The sequence below is a fragment of the Dama dama genome, chromosome 4 (assembly GCF_033118175.1).
Source record: "Dama dama isolate Ldn47 chromosome 4, ASM3311817v1, whole genome shotgun sequence".
Classification (NCBI taxonomy): domain Eukaryota; kingdom Metazoa; phylum Chordata; class Mammalia; order Artiodactyla; family Cervidae; genus Dama; species Dama dama.
In genome coordinates this window covers 16,797,305-16,818,436 of record NC_083684.1, presented here as the reverse complement: position 1 = coordinate 16,818,436, position 21,132 = coordinate 16,797,305, and the positions used below count along the sequence as shown (strand labels likewise).

At 47.6% G+C, this 21,132-nt stretch overlaps 1 protein-coding gene across 3 annotated transcripts in view; it reads left to right on the top strand.

Annotated features, from left to right (window-relative positions):
- The first annotated feature begins 7,563 nt into the window (after positions 1-7,563).
- MEAK7 (MTOR associated protein, eak-7 homolog) overlaps positions 7,564-21,132 on the top strand; it is a 46,344-nt gene continuing 32,775 nt past the window's right edge. For 2 of the 3 annotated variants that reach the window (XM_061138306.1, XM_061138305.1), the window contains exon 1: positions 7,573-7,593. In XM_061138306.1, the coding sequence (XP_060994289.1) occupies positions 7,578-7,593 (16 nt within the window). In that variant the 5' untranslated portion in view covers positions 7,573-7,577. Of the gene's footprint in view, positions 7,594-21,132 lie in introns of all 3 variants that reach the window. The other variant, XR_009692340.1, reaches the window with a different exon arrangement.

The following is a 21,132-nucleotide window of genomic DNA, read 5'->3' as shown; positions in this document are numbered from 1 at the left end:
CCAGGAACTTTACATTTTATTCACGCCAAACAAGAATCCTGTGAAGTGGGAAAAAAACAAACAAACAAAAACTTCCCTGGGTGGTCCAATGGTCAGGACCCTGTGTTTCCACTGCAGGGGGCACACGTTCGATCCCTCATTGGGGAACCAGGATCCCATTTGCCGCGTGGAGGGGCCAAAAATAAAATTAAAAGAAAGAAGAGAGACAGGGCAGGGCTTTTCAAAATTTAATGTGCATACAAATTCCCTGGAGGATCTTGTTAAAATGTGGACTCTGGAGTCTGGGGCTGGGGTGGGGCCTGGGGTTCCGCATTCCTAACAGACTCTCAGGCCACGCTGGTGTTGCTGGGCCGTGACCACACTGTCCCGCAGAGTGGCCTGATCCGCCCTCTCTCCTATTGTCCATCTCCTAAGCCCTCACCCTCCCTGATCAGGTCCCATCCTTTTGTAACCTTTTCTCCTCTCCCTGCCCTGTTGTACTATACTCAGAGCCCTTGTGATCAAGGGAATATGTCCATTTTACAGATGGGGAGACTGAGGCCAGCTGAAGAGCTGGTGCAGGTCTCACAGTGAGGGAATCTGCAGAGCTCAGCTCCTCAGCCCTCTCTGGGGGATGGTGGGTGCATCACAGAATCTGTCCGATGGGTACTGGTCAAGGGGATTTTTGCTCTTAAATTCAGTGAATTTTGATCCTGTTCATGAGCCAAACCTGCTCTCTATTTCCTTTCTTTCCTCTGTGGCATAGGGCAGCAGTTAAGCTCACCAACTCTGAACCAGGTGCCTGAGTGTAAATCCCAGATCTGACCTCTTCCTGTAATTTCCAGAAAGTCTGTTAGCCTTTCTGTGCCTCTGTTTCCCCAGATGTAGTACTTGGCTAATGCCCAAACCTACCTCCTGGAATTGTGGAGATGATCAAATAAATCCACCATGGAAGGGCCCAGAACAGCACCTGGGCAGGTCGTGAGCACGATTCCTGGGTTTGGTGTTGTTATGTTTGAAAATAACAACAAACCTATGTTTGCACAAAGAACAGAGCTCTGTTGAAAGACTCTTTTGGTTGGTCCCTTGGTGGCCGGACCGGCAGTCTGCTCTGCTTGGAACCAGAGGTCTAGCTCTAGCCCTGGCCCTGCCCTCTCAGCTGTGTGATGTTGGGCAAGTTCCTAGACCTTTCTGAGCACTGTTTCTCCCATCTGCGAAAGCAGGGCTCATCCTCCCCGCAAGATTCCCCTGAGCAGTCAGAGAAATCCTGGGTCTTCAGCAAGGGGCTGAACCTGAGGGTCTCTTCCTCAGAACCAAGGATCTAAGATTCGCGCCGTATGACTTCCGAGGCGGAATCATGTTCCTCTGAGCCTGGAGCGAGCACCGTTGAAAGGCCCCCGGGTTGTTGGTGGCTCAGCCTCAAAAGCTGCAGGCACTGTCTCTCCACTTCCCACACTGTGGGCTGCGGAGGGGCGGGTTTGTCACGTCCATGGTGGGGTTGATGGCATTAGAAGTGAGCGCGTCAGGGCAGCTCTCAGTCCTGACCCAGGAGGCAGCTCACCGGCGGTTCTCCCAGACCTCAGCTTCCACTGAGAATGTGCTGGGGCTCAGGCCTTTTGCCCCTGCTCTGGTGTCACGTGGCTGTCCGGAGCTGGGGGTTCCAGAAGGTCCGGGCAGCCTCTTGGACTGGCAGGGCTGGCGAGGGTGGACTGTGCTTTCCGAGGGCGACTGACATGGAATCTTTTGACTTCTTAGCTTGGCTGGTGCGGCTGAACAAAAGAGGGAGACAGAGCCCTGGGCCGTGTAACTGCGGGGAGGCGAGGAGGGGGCTTGGGAGTGAGCAGGAGAGGGGAAACCTCCCCCGGCCTGGGGTTGAGATGCTTCTCTGCACACAGGCTGCAAGGGCTGGGGGCAGCCTGCCCCCCTGCCCCTGTCGTCACTGCCGAGGTCAGGCTGGGGAGGGGGGCTGTGGGGGTCAGGGCTAATCACTGAGGGGGCACGCCTAAGAGGGGGCTCCTGAAAGTGTGGTCTGGGGACCACTGGCTGGTCAGGGGGGACCTTCCTTGGGTTCTTCTGGGCTGGTGCTCAGCTGTTCCCTGCACTTTCATCTTTACATGAAGTAAGGGGTGTGTGTGTGTGTTCAGTCGTGTCTGACTCTTTGCAACCCCATGGACTGTAGCCCACCAGGCTCCTCTGTCCATGGGATTTCCCAGGCAAGAACTCTGGAGTGGGTCGCCGTTTCTTTCTCCAGGGGATCTTCCTGACCCAGGGATGGAACCCACGTCTCTTGCATCTCCTACATTGGCAGGCGGGTTCTTTACCACTGCACCACCTGGGAAGCCCAAGTAAGGGATGCTTAGCCATAACTCAAAAAATCAAGTTGTTGAGTCCTTGTAATAAGTTGGTGTCCATGGGGAAGATCTTAACAAAAAGTATGCACCTCTGTCTAATCTCCCCAGTGGGACTAATGACAGGGCTGCTTACTGGCCCCTCCCAAAGCTTTACAGCTCTGAGCAGGGAAACGGGTTATGTTTCTTTTTTGTTTCTGTATAACTTCGTTTGTTAAGTACACGCATAGCATACATATTTACCACTAAAAGTACAATGATATGAAAAAGCCATGTAATCACCACCCAGACCAAGAAACAGAAGATATAATGTACCCCAAACCTCGTTTGCATTAAACTTTATATAGATGGAATAATGCAATATGTTTCTTGTAAGTTGCCTTTTTCATTTGATGTTCTAAAGTGTCGGTGGGTTTGATCATTTCATTTTCACTGCTGTGTGATATTCCACTGGAGGAAAATATCACAGTTTATTTCTATTGCATTCTTTTATAAAGTTCTGCTGTGACACAGCCTTACTCATTTATTCATGTCCGCTTCTGTGCCCTTATGGCAGAGTTGAGTAACTGTGACAGGCCACACAGCCTGAGAGCCTGAAATGTTTGCTTTTGTACAAATGGGTTGTGTTTCTATCAGAAACGGAACTGTGGAAGGATGCCCGGAAGAGGAGACAGGGTCTTTAAAAGGAGGGGAGAAAGCCTGGAAGAGAGGGGAGAGCACGGAGTCCTGGGGAGGGAGGGATGGTGTCGCTGCTGCTTGGGGTGGGGCTTCGGAAAAGAGACGAGCACAGAGGACCCTTGTCGTGTGGTGGCCACACGCGCCTCAAATCCCATTCCTGGCTGTGGGGACCCACCCTCTGCTGAGTCTTGAGCCCAATGCCAAGTTGAACTCTGTGTCAATTCAGATGCCTGGTTGGACTTAGACATTGCCAGAGACTGATCGGGTGGGACACGTGTGATAGATTGGCGGGGAGGGAGCAGGATGGGAGAGCCCCAGTGTGGGTCTGATCCCCGGGGAAAGGAGAGGGAGAAGGGAGAGGCTCGGCCTGCAGGGCAGTGAAGGTGGGGTGACAGGAGTCCCACGTGGGGCGGCGGTGGCTCGGTCCTCCGGCTCTGCCCCTGGCTGGGAGCAGGGAGGCCGCCAGGTCCTCTCTTGGAGGGCGTCCCCTGCATCGGCAGGTGGGTTCTTTACCGCTGAGCCAGGGTGGGTGAGCACCTGCCAAAGGAGTTCTTTGAAAACAAAATCTTGAAAAATCTTACCAGGTGCCTGCTTGGAATTCCCTTCCCCGGCAGCTCGCTGGCCCTTCTGCCTGAGAACGAGGCTCGTTTGGCTCTGGAGGTGCCTGGGGCAGCGGGGCAGTGGTCCCTAGGGCAGGATGGGGCACCTCGTGGAGCCTCTCCTTACGGAACGATGCCCTTGGGGGTGCTGGGTGAGTGCACCTGTGCAGTCCTGGGTCCCTGCTTCCCTCGAAAGGTGCTGTTGAAAACCAGCCCGGGGGGGAAGTTACTGCAGGTCTGGAGTAACTGAGAAACGCAAGTCTTCTACAAAGCAATGCGTGTCGGGTTTTTTGCCTTTGAAAAATATCTTGTCTTTCTAAGATTTCAGAGTTAAAGTGATTTTGCTTTATGGAACAGAGGTGATTATAAATGGTAATTTTTTTTTTTTTTAATGTCCTCATCAGTAAAGAAGAAGCAGATAGCCTCGTATCAGCCCCTCGGTGTTTTTAATTGGTCCCTGAAATCCACAAATCGGGAGACCTCAGGGTTTGGCCGTTGGTATAAAGGTACACGCACAAGGGTGTTAAGTGCAGCGTCACATGTAGAAGCAAAAGACAGGGAGCATCCGTGGGGCACTGGCTTCATCAGCTACATGTCCTCAGACAGCGGCATGTAATGGAACAGAAGCTGGTAGGGCTCCATGATGAAGTGGAGGATGGAGAGGTACAGAAGTGTAGTTGGCCGCTGGAGTGTGTGTTTAAGGGGAATGGATAGTGGCGAAGATGGATTCATAACAAGAGTTCCGAGAAAATCCACAGCAAGCTTCTGGCCATGGTGGCCCCTGAGGAGCAGGACTGGGCACCATGGTGAGATTTCCTTCCTCTCTCGGACTGTTTGGACTTGTTACTGCGTTTGCATGCTAAGGTTTCAACCAACAAGTTAATTAACAAAGAAACTGGGAGCCAGAGTTGGAGGAGGATGTTGATCAGGAAGGAAGTAGCTGGTTTGTGGCCAGTGATGGATTTTTCTTCTTTATGCTGATGGTTCTGAAATTCCTACCGGCCGGTACGGTCGGAGGCTGTTAAATGCTCACAGAGCTTGGGGCTTTCACCTTGCTGAGGCTTTGTTCTCAAAACTTGAGGTGTGTGGGAATCACGAGGTGGGGGCTCCTTTCACACACAGCTGGCCGGGCCCCACCCCAGAGTCTCCGAGACAGGTCTGCCTGGGGCATGAGGGTCTGAATTTCTCCCAGGCTCCCAGTGATGTGCACTGCTGGTCCGGGACTCTGTGCTGAGGACCCCTGCTTTGAGTGCGCCGGCCCTGGAGTTGGGTGTTCCTTTCCCCAGATAACTTGCTGCTGTAGCACTTGCCCACAAGCAGTAGGCGGCCGATGGGGGATGCGCCGGCCACTGTGGGGGTTAACTGGGGAGGCAGAGCAGTGATCCCAGACTGGCTGAAGCTGGGAACCCCTGGGAGTGTAACAGACACCCACACTTGAGCCCCCACCGCAGACTGGCTTTGTCAGACGCTTTCCATGTGGGCTCAGCTAGGGGCAGCTTTGAATACCGAGTGTCCTAGGGCTGGTGCAGCGGAGTATCTCAAGCCGCATGGCATGAACAAGAGAAGTGTGTCCTCTCTCAGCTCTGGGAACCAGAAGTGTGAACTTCTGACTGTGGGGAGATCTGCTCATCAGGTCTTTCTCCTTGGCTTGTAGTCACCTGTCTACTGTCTTTCTTTCTCCTTTTTTCAATTTTTATTTTATATTGAAGTATAGTTGATGTCCAATGTTGTTAGTTTCACATGTACAGCAAAGGGAATCTAGTTATACATAAACAAAATATCTATTCTTTTTCAGATTCTATTTCCCATTATAGGTTATTGCAGAGTATCGAGTAAAGTTCCCTGTGCTATGTAGTAGGTCCTTGTTTTTGTTTGTTTTTACGAACAGGAGAAAATCAAACTTTTAATAACATGTATACATAGGGTAGACCCATAAAAATTGAGCAACTCCCCCCAAATAGCCCAAACCCTCACCTTTTAAATAATATCTTCAGCTAAAGACAAAAGAGGGTGTTCAGGGTAGGGGTTTGGGACTTCAAAGCCGAGGAAGGCAATTCACCTGGAGATGGAACAGCAAGTGTTTGGTAAACATTTACTGGGCCATGCAGAGACTGTAGGACACAGAGTGGACCCTTATCTGAGAGTTTCCCTCCCATTCCTAGCCCGTCTTCATTGCAGGTGTCGGTGATGGAGGCTCTCTTACAGGAATCTGTTGTTCAGTTGCTAAGTTGTGTCCGATTGTTTTGCGACCCCATGGACTGTAGCCCACCAGGCTCCTCTGTCCAGGCAAGCCTACTGGAGTGGGTTGCCATTTCCTTCTCCAGGGGATCTTCCTGACCCAAGGACTAAACCTGTGTCTCCTGCATTGGCAGGTAGATGCTTTACCACTGAGCCACCGGGGAAGCCCAGGCAGTTAGAGGAAAGTCAAAATTTCTTCCTCCATCTTTTGTGGTTTGATTTTTTTTTTTTTTTTTAAGCTCAAAACAATCCATGTGTCAAAGGCATTTTGGTGTGGCAAATTTTGTTCCTCTAAAGTCCCACCTTTGAAACTTTTAAGTTTCACAGTCCAGGAGCTGACTTGGTGGATTATTGCATCTCATGAAAGAGTCTTAGTGCTGACAGTAGGTCAGTCCTGTTAAATTGATTGCCAGAGGGAGTACCATATTGTTTTGATTACTGTATCTTTGTAATATAACTTGAAATCAGAAAGTATAATGGTGATCTAACTTTCTCAAGGTTGCTTTTGGCTATTTGGGCTCATCATGGTATGTGCATGCTCAGTCGTGTCCGACTCTTTGCGACCCCATGGACCCCATAGACCCCAAGCTTCTCTGTCCATGGAATTTTCCAGGCAAGAATACTGGAGTGGGTTGCAAATTGTATTTATTATTATTATTTTTGGCCACATTGCATGGCTTGTGGGATCTTAGTTCCTTGACCAAGGATTGGACCCAGACCACTGCAGTGAAAGCACCAAGGCCTTACCTATAGTAGGTCCTTCTTGATCATCTGTTTTATGTATACTGCTGTGTATATGTTCATCACAACCTCCTAGTTTATTTGCCTCCCTCACCTTTCTCCTTTGGTAAGTATAAGTTTGTTTTCTATGTCTGTGAGTCAATTTCTGCTCGGTTTTTTTAAAATATAATTTTATTTATTGATTTAATTTTGGCTCTGCGGGAGTTAATTGCTGCATGGGCTTTTCTCTAGTTGTGGTGCATGGGTTTATCGTTGTTGTAGCTTCTCTTGTAGTGGAGCATGGGCTCTGGGTGCACAAGCTTCAGTAGTTGTGGCTCCCAGGTTCAATAGTTGTGGCACATGGGCTTAGCTGCTCTGGGCCATGTGGGATCTTCCCAGATCAGGGATCAAACCTGTGTCTCCTGCAATAACAGGCAAATTCTTTACCACTGAGCCATCAGGGAAGCCCCCAATTTCTGTTTTTTAAGTAAGTTCATTTGTATTATTTTTTAGATTCCACAAATAAGTGATATCACATGGTGTTTGTCTTTCTCTTTCTGACTTCCTTCACTTAATAAGATAATCTCTAGGTCCATCCATGTTGCTGCAAATGGCATTATTTCATTTTTTTTTATACTCTGTCTCTTCACATCCTCTTCCCTTTATGCACATCTGTCTCTAATTTTTAAAATACGGGCACCAGTCATGTTGGATTAGGAGCCACCCTCTGCCACTCTGACCTCATCTGAACGAATTATGTCTGCAGTGACCCTACTTCCAAATAAGGTCATAGTCTGAAGTCATGGGGTTAGGACCTGGATGGGTCTTGAGGTAGACAGTTCTACAACAGACTAGATAAAACGCTTGCTTCTCCAACTAGCAGGCACACGAATTCTTGGGGACCTTATGAAGATGCAGATTCTGATTGAGCAGGTCTGGGGCAAGGCCCAGGACTCAGCATTTCTAATCAGAGTCCACGGAGTGAAGACCAGCTTATATTAAGGAAATATTGTTGATGGCATTGTGGTTAGGTAAGAAAGTATCATTTTTCACAGAGATGCAGACAGATAGATTTAAAGCTAAAATGTTAGGATGACTATAATTTTCTTTCAAATACTCCCAAGAACAATAGGAAATAGGGCAAAATGTTGATGATTGTTTAATCTAGATGGCAGGTGTTAAGAAAGTTGGTTAATCTGCTTTTCCTCATGTTAGAAATTTTTCTCTTTTTTGCATGTGTGAATGTTTTTTTGTTGTTATTTTGTTTTTTAAATTGAGGTAGAGTTGATTTATAATGCTATTAATTTCTGCTGTTCAGCAAAGTGATTCAGCTTTACATATACATATATTCTTTTTAAAATGTTCTTTAACATTGTGGTTTATCTTGTTGTTCAGTTGCTAAGTCACGTCCAACTCTTTGCAACCCCATGGACTGCAGCAGCACACTAGGCTTTTTGTCCTTCACCAACTCCTGGAGTTTGCTCAGACTCATGTCCATTGTGTCGATGATGCCATCCAACCACCTCATCCTCTGTCACCCCCTTCTCTTGCTCTCAGTCTTTCCCAGCATCAAGGTCTTTTCCAAAGAGTTAGCTCTTCACATTGGGTGGCTAAAGTATTGGAGCTTCAGCTTCATCATCAGTCGTTCCAATGAATATTCAGGATTGATTTCCTTTAGGATTGACTGGTTTGAACTCCTTGCTGTCCAAGGGACTCTCAAGAGTCTTCTCCAGCACGGCAGTTTAAAAGGTTTATCGTAGGATACTGAATATAATTGCCTGTGCTCCGCAGTAGGACCTTGTTGTTTATCCATCCTATAGACACTGGTTTGCATCTGCTAACCCCAGCCCCTCACTCAGTCCTTCCCCCAACTCCCTTTTGCCTTGGCAACCACAGTCCGTTCCCCATGTCCTTGAGTCTGAGGTGGGTGGAAGGACAGGTGGACGCATGGGGGATGGGAGGTGCCTGGGAGTCAGGCGCTGGAGTCCAGGGCTGGCTACTGAGTTCTCTGCTTGGGAACCGCAGCTGTGTGTTCATATACACGTCAGCATCCTCCATACGTCAGCACTTTGTTTCTCCCCCACTGCCACTTCCTTCGGCTTGCCTCCCACTGAGTTCTGAGAGGTGGGAGTTCAGAAGGGCCTGGGATGCTGGGATCCCCTGCTGGATTTACGTGCCCTGGGGACAATTCCTGTCTAAACTAGAGTCTTTGCTTCTGTGTCCCCAGCGCTTAGGATAACACCTGGCACACAGCAGTCACTCCATAAATGCACTGATTGAACGGACAGTTGTACATTTACTCTGAAAGCCTGGCCTGCTCCAGAGGAGCCAGGCTCAGGGAGGTCAGGTGACCTGTTCTAAAGGCCGAGCTGGGTCTGAGCTTCTAAGCCAGAGCTGTTCATAGGAAGGGGGCAAGCCCCATACATGATTCTAATATAGTGGCGCATTTTCAAAGTGAAAAGAAACGGGCAATATTCATCTTAATGATCTCTTTAAAAAAAGTTATTTCTCACATTTGACCATACTGGGTCTTAGCTGTGTTATGTAGGATCTAGTTCCCTGAGCAGGGATTGAACCCATTCCCCCTGCACTGGGAGTGCAGAGTCTCAGCCACTGGACCACTGGGCAAGTCCCTTAATGATCTGTTTTTTGTAACCCAACACAGTTGATAATATTTCAACTGGTCATCTCTACTCTATAATCAAGGAAAGATAGCACAAGGGGAACCTTTCTGGTATGGGAAGAGTCCTGTATCTTGATCGTGGTGGTGGTTACATGAATCTACGCAAGTGATGAAAGGCATTATACACACATATGTCAGTTTCCTGGTTTTGATTCTGTGCAGTAATTACAGTAACTATGTAAGATGTCCCCATATGAAGCAGAGCAAAGGGTACCAGGACCTCTGGGTACTATCTTTGCAGCTTCCCATGAATCTATACTGATTTCAAAATGAAGCTGAAAAATTTGGAGATATTTTAAAATGAAAATTTCCTTAACTTAAAAAATCTAAAAATATACACCCAAGACTCTGAACTCCAGCGTGGGTTCCACACTCACAGCCCATCTTGGTTGGGACCAGTTGAAAGGCTTGGTAGCCACGCGTGGCCTGAGGCTGCCTTCAACAGTGATCTTTCCCAGAGGGGTGTTCCTGGGGGCCTCTTCTGTCTCTCCCGCTTGACGGTTGTCTGGTAGAAAAGTTACTTCTCTTAACCTTAGGTAAGTCGCTGCCCTCCTCTGAGCCTCAGTTGTCCTTCTCTGTAAAGTGGGACTAATGGTGGTACTTAGGCTGCTCATCTGTGTGAGCATTCAGAGCTGCGTGTCAGGCTCCCGGTTCGGGCCTGGCCCATCGTTCACAGGGAGCTGACATGTGCTCGAAGTTTCATCGTCGAGAGCCCAAGCTGCAGCTTCATGTGCTTGCCCTAATGTTCTAGCACCCTCCTGCCTGGCCACCTGCTTCTCCTGGTGACGAATGCCCGAGCGTCTCTTCTGGTTTTAACTGCCAGGCAGGAGGAAGGCCTGTGTTTCCACGCATCTTTGGCATTTAACTCCTGCTTGATAGCAGATACCCTGAGACACCCTGTAGTGAGCTGGCTGCGGGCTTGTAGGCCAGACGTGCAGAAACCTCTGCTTCTGCGAAACTGAGGACTTCCTCTTTGAAACCTGGGCTGAACCCGCAGCCGCCGGAGCCTGCTTTTCACCTTATAAGGCAACCCCTGGAGGCACAGGTGAGCCGGGCTGCAGGGGCCTCGCCCGGCCCAGCCCCCACGGCACTCCCAGCGGAGCCTGTGCTTCGGGGGATGTGACACCTTTTATGGTTTTCGAGAAGAAAAAGACTGAGCACCACAAAAGCAGAATCCCAGAGTGTTATCGTGGTGAGAAGGGCTGGGTTGACCTCTCAGACATTTACTGCAAAACCAGGATGTAACTAACCCCGCAGAGAGCCTGGCTCACAAAATACCATGAAGGTGGCCACTGTGTGTGCCCGCGGGAGGCAGGAGGCGGCCACAGGAATCAGCTGCAGAACTTAAGCCTTGGGGGACGGGGGTGGGGTGGCAGTCATGGGATGGGGCTAAACCCCTGAGCCCCAGGGCTCATCCTCAGGGTCTTCCCTGCAGGCCAGCTTAGGTTTTCCCACACAGCCCTTGAACCCTGTTGAGTCTTCAAGGGATACCACCCTCTCAGCTTCCACTTCACCGTGGCATCTGGGGCTGGGGGCAGGAAGGTCTCTGGTAGGTGGACTCTGACCCAAGGCCTGAAGGTGAGGGGATGGAGGAAGTGGGACCCTCGTCCTGGCAGTGGAAGGGCCCACGTGAGCTGGGGACTCTGTGTGCTCCAGGCCTGAGGGCGGAGAGGTGGCGTGGCCCTGCTGGGGGGCCCACAGAGTCTGCCTTGGTTGGTGGGAAGCTGCTGGAGTGTTTTTGAAGTGCTTTAAGAGAGGTGTGATCTGGCTTAACTGGTGGAACCTCACTGAGCTACAAGGAGGCTGGCCTGGATGGAGTGGGGTAGGGGGCAACCAGCCCCCATCCTGCGCGCCTCCTGTGGGGCCGGGTGTCGGGGCGCATGCTTGATGCCAGGCTCTCCGGACCCCACACGCCTGGTGCTGCTCCCCGGGCAGGGTCGTACAGTCTGCTGTCTCACCGTTCTCCCTGGCTGCCCCCTCCTGGATTTTTCCTTCCTGTGACCCCTTCAAGGACACTGATGGTGTTTAACTTGGATCATTGGTGGGGCCGGAAGAAGCAAGAACCCCAGGTAACTGTCTTAGGGTCCAGCCTTTGTCAACCTTGGGCTGTATGTCTCCACTTTGTTCTCACACCATGTGACAGGCAGCCCCGGCCCCCTACTTTTTACCCCACCCCCAGTCTCCTAACCAGGAGAGACAGGAAATGGTTTAAAAAAGTAAAACCTTTGAGAGTTCCCTGGTGGCCTACTGGTTAGGATTCTGGGCTTTCATTGCTGGGGCCTGGGTTCAATCGCTGGTTGGGGAACTGAGATGTTGCAAGCCACTCAGCGCAACCCTCCCCCCACCCTGCAAAAAAAAAGGAAACCTTAAAACACACACACACACACACACATGATCCAAGGAGCTTATTATGGAAAAGGGGAGCAAGTGTACAGAGTATAGACTGGACAGGGCTGACCTTGGCTGGGTGATCAAGGTCAACCCCAGCAGTGAGGATTCTCGGGGACGGCATGGACCCTTGACATGCTGTGTTGCGAAGGGCACTGTACCTCTGGGGTCTTCATCCCCCGAAGTCCAACCCCAGTCTAACCACGAGAAAAAGCTCCGACGAATCCCGTTAGGCACCTTACCAAACACCTCCCCCGGTTATCATTAACCAGGAAAGTCTGAGAAACTGTTACAGCCCAGAGATACCTAGAGATGTGATGATTAAGGAGAATGTAACGAGGGATCGGTATTGGTTCATCAGTGGTGATGGATGTTCTTCACTAATGTATGATGTTAGTCACAGGGGAAACTCAGTCTGGGACTGAGACATACACAGGAACTCTCAGTATCCTCTTCTCAACAAGCTTGTAAATCTAAAAACTGTCCAGCAATATTCATTGTGAAAACTGACCAGAGCACATAGTTTTGTGGTGATTATGAGCGCCACCTTGTGGGCACCTGGCTACATTAGCTGTGCCGCGTCTGGGCTTGGGAAATGGAAAAGTCCTGCTTCTAGCCCCTCAGCGGTTCCATATTCTGTGGGAAGAGCAAGCACAGGATTCCTTCCTTGTGGCAGCCAGCATCTGTTTGCACCTTGACCTTGGGCTGGAGACCAAGCTGATCCATCCTGTTATCACTGGTCCAAGCTAGCAGGAGCCATCACAAAGCCAGCTTTATTTCCTGCTGTCCCTCTTACCTTCTCAGTGTGATGGAGGCAGAGAGCCACCTTTCTGTCCTTAGATGAAAAGCCCAGATTTCCCTGGGTTTTTTTCCTCTCCATCCTTAGGAAATTAAGTCCCAGGGTCACTTTAGATGGAAAGTGGTCCCAGGTCATTCATTAAAACTGTGCCATATCTAGCTAACAGGTGTGGAGCTGGATTTAACATGAAATCTCTCTGCTCCCTTGGAGTGCATGCCCTGGATCTTAGGGGGAGGGTGGTTTTCTTCTTCTCTGCTCCATTCTTCTGCAGCTGCTCTTTCTGGCTAGGGTTGCCTGGTAAAACCAGGATGTCCAGTTAAATTTGTCTTTCAGATGAAGAACGAATCCTTTCTTTTTATTTAAGTATGTTCCAGGCAATATTTGCTTCCCTGATGGCTCAGATGGTAAAGAAATCTGCCTGCAATGTGAGAGACCCAGCTTCGATCCCTGGGTTGGGAAGATCCCCTGGAGAAGGGAGTGGCAACCCACTCCGATATTCTTGCCTGGAGAATTTCATGGACAGAGGAGCTTGGTGGGCTATAGTCTGTGGGATCACAAAGAGTTGGACATGACTGAGTGACTAACCCTTTCACTTTCAGGCAATATTTGGGATTATTCATAGTAATAAATGTTCATTGTCTGAAATTCAAACTCTACAGGGTGTTTTGTATCTTTATTTGCTACATCTGGTGACTCTGCTCTGCCCTCTGCAGGCTTGTGGGGGAGGGAGGAGAGGTGGTGACAGACAGAAAGTTTTTATTTGACCGATGAGAGTTTATTGGTTTCCCATTGCTGCTGGAGCAAAAGACCACACATTTACTGGCTTAAGATGTTCATTTATTCTGTCATAGTTCAGGAAGTCAGAAGTCTGAAACCAAGGTGTCTGCAGGGCTGTGTTCTCTCTGAAGGTTCTGGAGGAGAATTCCTTCCCTGCCTTTTCCAGATTCTAGAAATCCTTCATCTTCAAACTAGTAGGCTTAGCCTCTTCCAGTCCCTCCCTCCTACCAGTCCTCTCCCCCTCCCTACCTCTTCTATCATCACATCTCCTTGTCTGATTCTGACCCGCACACTCTCTCAGGAGGACCTGTGATGACATCAGGCCCACCTGCATAATCCAGGATGATCTCCCATCTCAAGATCCTTAACTTAATCAGGTCTGCAAAGTCCCCTTTGCCATGTCAACTCACATACCTGCAGGTCCTGGGAATTAAGACATGAATGTCACTGGGGGCTGCTGATCGACCTCCTTGGGGGGCAGGCTGGCTTCAGGCCACCTGGGTCTGGCCTGTGATTTGAGCTGACTTTGATCCCTTCTGTGTTTCCTTGGGGGGCCTCCTGGGCCACTGCAGCTCCCCTGCCTGGGCAGTGTCTGTCCCCACACTGGCAGCTCCGTCTGCCCTGGGCTGGCTGAGCCCCTGTAGCCTGTCACTGCGGGGCCCCGGGGAGAGTCACCATGATTCTAGGTGGCTGCGCCCAGGGTGTGTCCTGAGTCCTGTCCCAGATCCCGTACCTCTGACTGCTGGGTGGCAGGATGGTCACCGCCAGGAGCAGACCCCGCTCCACCGCCCCCACACCTTGGCTGTGGCATGTGCGATGTGGCCACTGGCTGGAGCCCTTGGAGGGACACTGTGGCCCCCACCCCCAGCCCTGAGGTCAGAGGCCAGCTCTCCGCCCGCCTCCTGGGGACGGACTCAGCCCTCCAACACGTCTCTCCTCTGATACCCCCTCAGCTCCGTGACCTTGACCCTCTGACACCTTCCTCCTTGGAGGCGTTCACCCTCCCTTACATGGAGATGTGAGCTCATGGAGAGATGATAGAAGGTGTCCAGGCAGTTGAAAGAGCTGTGCCCAGTGGGGCTGGCAGAGATGGGGACTGTGCAGAAGGTCCAGAGAACCACAGACGAGCCCAGGGCTCAAGGGTCCTGTGCTTGTAGGCCAGCTTGCAAAGTGGAGAAGCTGCCTTTGCTGGGTCCGTGATGGACTGAGGGTGCCCCAGACCAGGGTCACAGAGGGGCCCTCTGGTTAAAGGGGCCTCTTCTGTCCACACAGTTTATCACTGCTTTTTTTTTTTAATAATTAATTTGGCTGCACTGGGTCTTAGTTGTGGCATTACAGCATGCAGGATATATATATGTCTATATATATATATATATATATATATATATATATATTAAGTTGTGACATGTGACATCTTTAGTTATGGCTTGTAAACTCTTTAGTTGTGGCATGTGAGGTCTAGTTCCCTGACCAGGGATCGATCCCAGGCCTCCTGCATTGGGAGCAAGGAGTCTTAGCCACTGGATCACTAGGGAAGTCCCAGCATATCACTGTTGATGTCGGTCACTGCCTGCGGTGGCCTGGTCAATCTTGTTGTCCATACAGTTCATTCCCATCCTGTCCTCTTTGGAAGAAGGCTACTGCGTGCAGCCCAGGCCTAAGGAGGGGGAGCCATGGTCTACCTCCTCTCCTTGGGAGCAGCTCCGCAAATTACTGAGGTTCTTTGAGAGGGATATTTGTCTTCTCTTGCACATTTATTTTGTCCATCACGTGTATATGAACATGTTTTATGAGCTTTGCCTTCCAGAAGCAACAGCTATATGAATAGAGAAAGCCTCAGGCTACATTTGACAGAGATTCACACAAATTTCATTTCATGGTACAGTCCAGAAATGGAAAAACCATTTATACTTTAGTTGCTTTGGGATTTATTCTAAAAGCTTTTTAGATTGTTCTGCAGTTGAGACTTTTTAACACAAAAAGTCCAAATGGTCGTGTAGAATGATGGCGCTGAAGTAGCCTATGGCCTGTTTCCTAGTCTTCCCCATCACTGTGTTTCTGATGCTTATTTCAAATCTGTTCTTTCAACCTGGGAATACATACCACAGAAGGAGCTGGAAACCCAAACTGTGCTGTAAGTGAGCTTGGAAAGTTCTGGGTATTGCCAAACTTACTATTGAGATGTTGGAGCAAGACCTGTAACTGGGCATTCTCCAAATAAACAGTTTTCTTGTTTAAAAAAATTCCTTTTTACTGACGTATAGGTGATTACAAATATCGTGTTAGTTTTAAGTATACAGCCCAGTGATTCAGTTATTTGTATGTTTGTGTGTGTGTGTGTGCTCAGTTGTGTCCAACTCTTTGCCACCTCATGAACTGCAGCCCACCAGGCTCCTTCTGTCTATGGAATTCTCCAGGCAAGAATACTGGAGGGGGTTGCCATGCCCTCCTCCAGGGGATCTTCCCAACTCAGGATTCAAACCCGCATCTCTTGCTTTGGCATGTGAACTCTTTACCAGTAGCGCCACTTGGGAAGCTATATATATATGGCTGGGAAGCCATGTATATATACATATACACACGCACATACACATATATGTATATATGGGCTTCCCTGGTGGCTCAGACAGTAAAGAATCTGCCTGCAATGCAGGGGATCTGGGTTTGATCCCTGGGTCAGGAAGATCCCCTGGAAAAAGGAATGGCTACCCATGTCAGTACTCTTGGGGCTTCCCTGGTGGCTCAGATGGTAAAAGAATCTGCCTGCAATGTAGGAGACCCGGGTTTGATCCCTGGGTCAGAAAGATGCCCAGGAGAAGGGAATGGCTAACCACTCCAGTATTTTTGCCTAGAGAAGTCCATGGACTGGCAGGCTACAGTCCACTGTGTTGCAAAGAGTCAGACACGACTGAGTGACGAACACTTTCATTTTTTCAGTTTCATAATCTTTTATCATATTCCTTTTTAAAAAAAGATATTTATTTATTTGACTGTGCTGGGTCTTAGTCAGGGTACGTGGGATCTTTAGTTGTGGCCTGGGACCTCTTAGTTACAGCATGTGGGATCTAGTTCCCTGACCAGGGATTGAATCCAGGTCCCCTGCCTTGGGAGCGTGGGGTCTTAGTCACTAGACCATCAGGGAAGTCCCCAGATTCTTTTTCATGATAGGTTATTATAAGATATTGAATATAGTTCCCTATATTATATAGTAGGTCTTTGTTGTTTATCTGTTTTATTTATAGTTGTGTGTGTCTGTTAATCCCATGTTCTCCCATTTCCCTGCCGGTAACTGTAAAATTTGTTTTCTGTTTATGGTTTGTATTTATGAGTCTGTTTTTTAAATGTTTGTATTATTTTTTAGATTCTACATGTAAGTGATAGCATATAGTATTTGTCTTTGGCTTACTTCACTTAGTATGATCACCTCCAGGTCCATCTATGTTGCTGCAAATGACATTATTTCACTCTTTTTTATGGCTGAGTAATATTCCATTGTACGTATGTACACATCTTTTTTTAAACATTCTTGTATTATTTCTTAAAATTTTATTTGAATCAGCCATAGGTGTACATATATCCCCTCCCTTTAAACCTCCCTCCCATCTCCCTCCCCATCATCTAGTATCATAATGATACTATACATTAGCCATTCATCTGTTGATGATCATTTAGGTTGCTTCCATGTCCTGGCTGTTGTCAACAGTGCTTCAGTGAACATTGGGGTACGTGTATATTTTTTAATTATGGCCTTCTCTGGATACATGCCCAGGAGTGGGATTGCTGGGTCATATGGTAACTCTATTTTCAGTTTTTAAAGGAACCTCTGAACTGGTTTCCATAGTGGCTGCACGATTTACATTCCCACCAACAGCGTAGGCGGGTTCTCTTTTTGCCACACCCTTTGCAGCATTCATTGTAGACTTTTTGATGATGGCCATTCTGACTTGGGCTTCCCTTGTGGCTCAGCTGGTAAAGAATCCACCTGCAATGTGGGAGACCTGAGTTCGATTCCTGGGTTAGGAAGATCCCCTGGAAAAGGGAAAGGCTACCCACTCCTGGAGAATTACATGGATGGACTGTATAGTCCATGGGGACACAAAGAGTCAGACTGGACTGAGCAACTTTCCCTTTTACTTTCATTCTGACCAGTGTGAAGTGGTAACTTGTAACATTGATGCCTTTCTCTAGTAATTAGCGATGTTGAGTATCAACTGCCTTCTGTCTGTCTTTGGAGAAGTGTCGGTGTAGGTCGTCTGCCCAGTTTTTGATTGGGTTTTTCTTTTTTCTTTTTAATTTTTATTTTGCATTGGATTATAGTTGATTAACAATGTTGGTTAGTTTCAAGTATATAGCAAGGTGATTCAGTTTTATATATACATGTATCTATTCTTTTTCAAATTCTGTTTTGTTTTGTTTTTTTATTGAGTTGTGTGAACTGTACGTATATTTTGGAAATTAAAACCTTGTTGGTGGCGTCATTTGCAAATATTTTCTCCCAGACTGTAGGTTGTCTTTTCATTCTGTTTATGGTTTCCACTGCTGTGCAAAAGTTTATGAGTTTAAGTAGGTCCCATTTGTTTATCTTTGCTTTTATTTCTTTTGCTTTAGGACTAAACTAAGAAAATATTGGTACGATTTATATCAGAGAATGTTTTGCCTGTGCTCTCTTGTAGGAGTTTCAGGGTGTCATGTTTTATATTTCAGTCTTTAAGCCAGTATGAATTTATTTTTGTGTATGGTGTGAAGGAGTGTGCTAACTGTCCTGATTTCCATGCATCTGTTTAGCTTTCCCAGCACTGCTTGCTGAAGAAACTGTCTTTCCCACTGTATATTCTTGCCTCTTTTGTCAAAGATTAATTGACCGTAGGTGTGTGGGTTTATTTCTGGGTTCTTTATTCTGTTAATTGATCCAAGTGCCTGTTTGTGTGCCAATACCACGTTGTATTATTTAGTTATTTAGGCCACCCTGGGTCTTCACTGTGCTGTGTGGGCACTTCGTTGCAGCATGCAGGCTTTCTCTAGTTGCGGAGTGTGTGGTCTCTGTAATTGAGGTGTGTGGGTTTAGTTGCTCTGCAGCATGTGGGATCTTAGTTCCCTGACCAGGGATTGAACCTGCACCCCCAGCATTGCAAGGTGGATTCCCTGGGCCACCAGGGACGTCCTGGTGCCGTGTCGTTTTGATTTCTATAGCTTTGTAGTGTTGTCTACAGTCCGGGAGGGTTATACCTCCTGCTGGGTTCTTTCTCCTCAGGATTGCTTTGGCATTTCTGGTTCTTTTGTGGTTCATGTCAATTTTAGGATTATTCTAATTCTGTGAAAAAATGTCATGGGTAATTTGATGGAGATCACGTTAAATCTGTAGACTACTTTGGGTAGTATGCCATTTTAACAATATTGATTCTTTCAATTCAAGAACATGACATATCTCTCCATTTCTTTGAATCATCTTCAACTTCCTTTATCAATGTTTTACACTTCTCAGCATATAGGTCTCTCAACTCACTGGTTAGATTTTTTTTCCTAGGTATTTTATTATTTTTTGGTGTAATTTAAAACAGGATTGGTAAACCCAGGTTTTCGTTTTATTTGTTAATTTTTGGCTGCGCTGGTGCTGGGTCTCTGTTGCTGTGTAGGCTCTTCTCTAGTCACCTGTGAGTGGGGGCTACTCTCTAGCTGTGGTGTAGGCTTCTCATTGTGGTGGCTTCTCTTGTTGTTGAGTATGGGTTCTAGGGCATGTGGGCTTCAGTAGTGGCAGCATGTGGGCTAAGTAGTTGCCACTTCTGGGTCTAGAGCACAGGTTCAGTAGTTGTGACATAGGGGCTTAGCTGCTCTGCAGCATGCGGGATCTTCCCAGACTAAAGACTGAACCCGTGTCTCCTGCACTGGCGGGCAGATTCTTTACCATTGAGCCACCAGTTTTTGAAAGGAAATGGAACAAACCCAGGTTTTAAAGGAAATGTAGCAAAAGTGCACAATTTGGGGACTTCCCTGGTGGTCCTGTAGTTAAGATTCTGTACTCCCAATAGAGGGGGCAGAAGTTTAATCTTTGGTTGTTGAATTAAGATCCCACATGCTGCATGTTATGGCCGAAAAAAAAAGTACAATTTGAAACTTATATAAATATCAATTAAAAAATACATAGATTAAAAAATATACATATTAAAACATGACAGTAACTGCAGTTTGGCCACTGTCTGCTTTTATATAGCCAGTGAGCTAAGAATGATTTTCTTATTTTAAACAGTTGGACACAAAATCAGAAGAATAATATTTTCTGATGTGTGAAAATTATGTGAAATTCACATTTCAGTGTCCTTAAAGAAAGTCAGAGAGGAGCACAGCTATGTCCAACTGTTTTTCTATTGCCTGTGGCTATTTTGGTGTCAACAGCAGCTTTGAGTAGCTGTGATAGAGATGGTATGGCTTGAAAAATCAACAATATTTACTATCTGGCCCTTTACAGAAAAAGCCTGCCAACTTCTGGTTTAGTGCATAGCCGAATAAAAGGCTTTTTCAGGGAAACAAATGATATCACTTGATGATGCTTAGAATTGCTGGCACTTGGTGATGAAAATCAGACTGATTTTTAGTTGGTTTTACTGTTGTGATCTCTACAACTGGGGTGCCCCCAGTGGCCCCCACCCCCAATGCCTGCCTCTGGGACCACCATGGCCCCCTGCCCTCAGTGGGCTACAGGAAATTACCTTTTGGCATAGAATGCAGCCACGTTGGATATTCCTGAAGTCATGAGTTCTGTACTCATAAGTTCAGTGGATCTAATCCTCTCACTCCACTGGCTGCAGGTGGCAGAAACCTGAGTGAGAAGAGATGGAGAGCTGGGGTTACTGCCTCATGTTCCCTTCCGCAGGAGGCTGGGGGCTTCTGGGCTTCAGGACACTTTGCTCTTATGGGACAGCCTCTGTGCTCAGACTCATCTCTCCATGAGGGACCAGGCATCACCAGCTAACAGCAACCAGGCAGCCCCCAGGCAGCAGGCAGGAAGGGGCTCTGGCCAGGAAGCGTCTAAGGAGCAGGAAGATGGGGATGAGGATGGACAGATAGAGCTTGGAAGACAGTAGACCCTTGATGCAGAAGAGGAAAATGTCCAGATGGCCTTCAGTTCTTTTTTTTTAAATTGAAGTACAGTTGATTTATATGCAATGTGTTAGTTTCAGGCATATAGCAAAGTGATTCATATTATATATATATGTGTGTGTGTGTGTGTGTGTATGTATATATTGTTTTTCAGATTCTTTTCCCTTATAGGTTATCACAACATATTGAGTATAGTTCTCTGTGATATACAGGAGGTTCCTGTTGGCTATCTGTTTTATATATAGTAGTATGTATCTGTTCATTCCAAACTCCTAATTTATCCCTTTCCCCTTTCCCCTTTGATAACTGTTCATTTATTTTCTGTGTCTGTGGGTCTATTTATGTTTTGTAAATAAGTTCATTTGTATCATTTTTTTTTAAGATTCCACATATAAGTAATAGCATATTTGCCTTTGACTTACTTAGTCTGATAATCTCTATGTCTGTTCTTGTGCTACAGATGGCATTATCTCATTCTTTTTTATGGCTGAGTAATATCCCGTTTGTGTACATGTACCACATCTTCTTTATCCCTTCCTCTGCCGATGGACACTTAGGTTGTTTCTGTGTCTTAGTAGTAGTGTTAGCTTCTCAGTCATGTCCAGCTCTTTGCGACCCCATGGACTATAGCCTGCCAGGCTCCTCTGTTCCTGGGATTTTCCAGGCAAGAATACTGGAGTGGGTTGCCATTCCCTTCTCCAGAGGATCTTCCCAACCCAGGGATTGAACCCTGGTCTCCTGCATTGCAGGAGAACTCTTTACCATTTGAGCTACAGGGAAGACCCATGTCTTCTATGTCTTGGCTACTGTAAACAGTGCTTCTGTGAA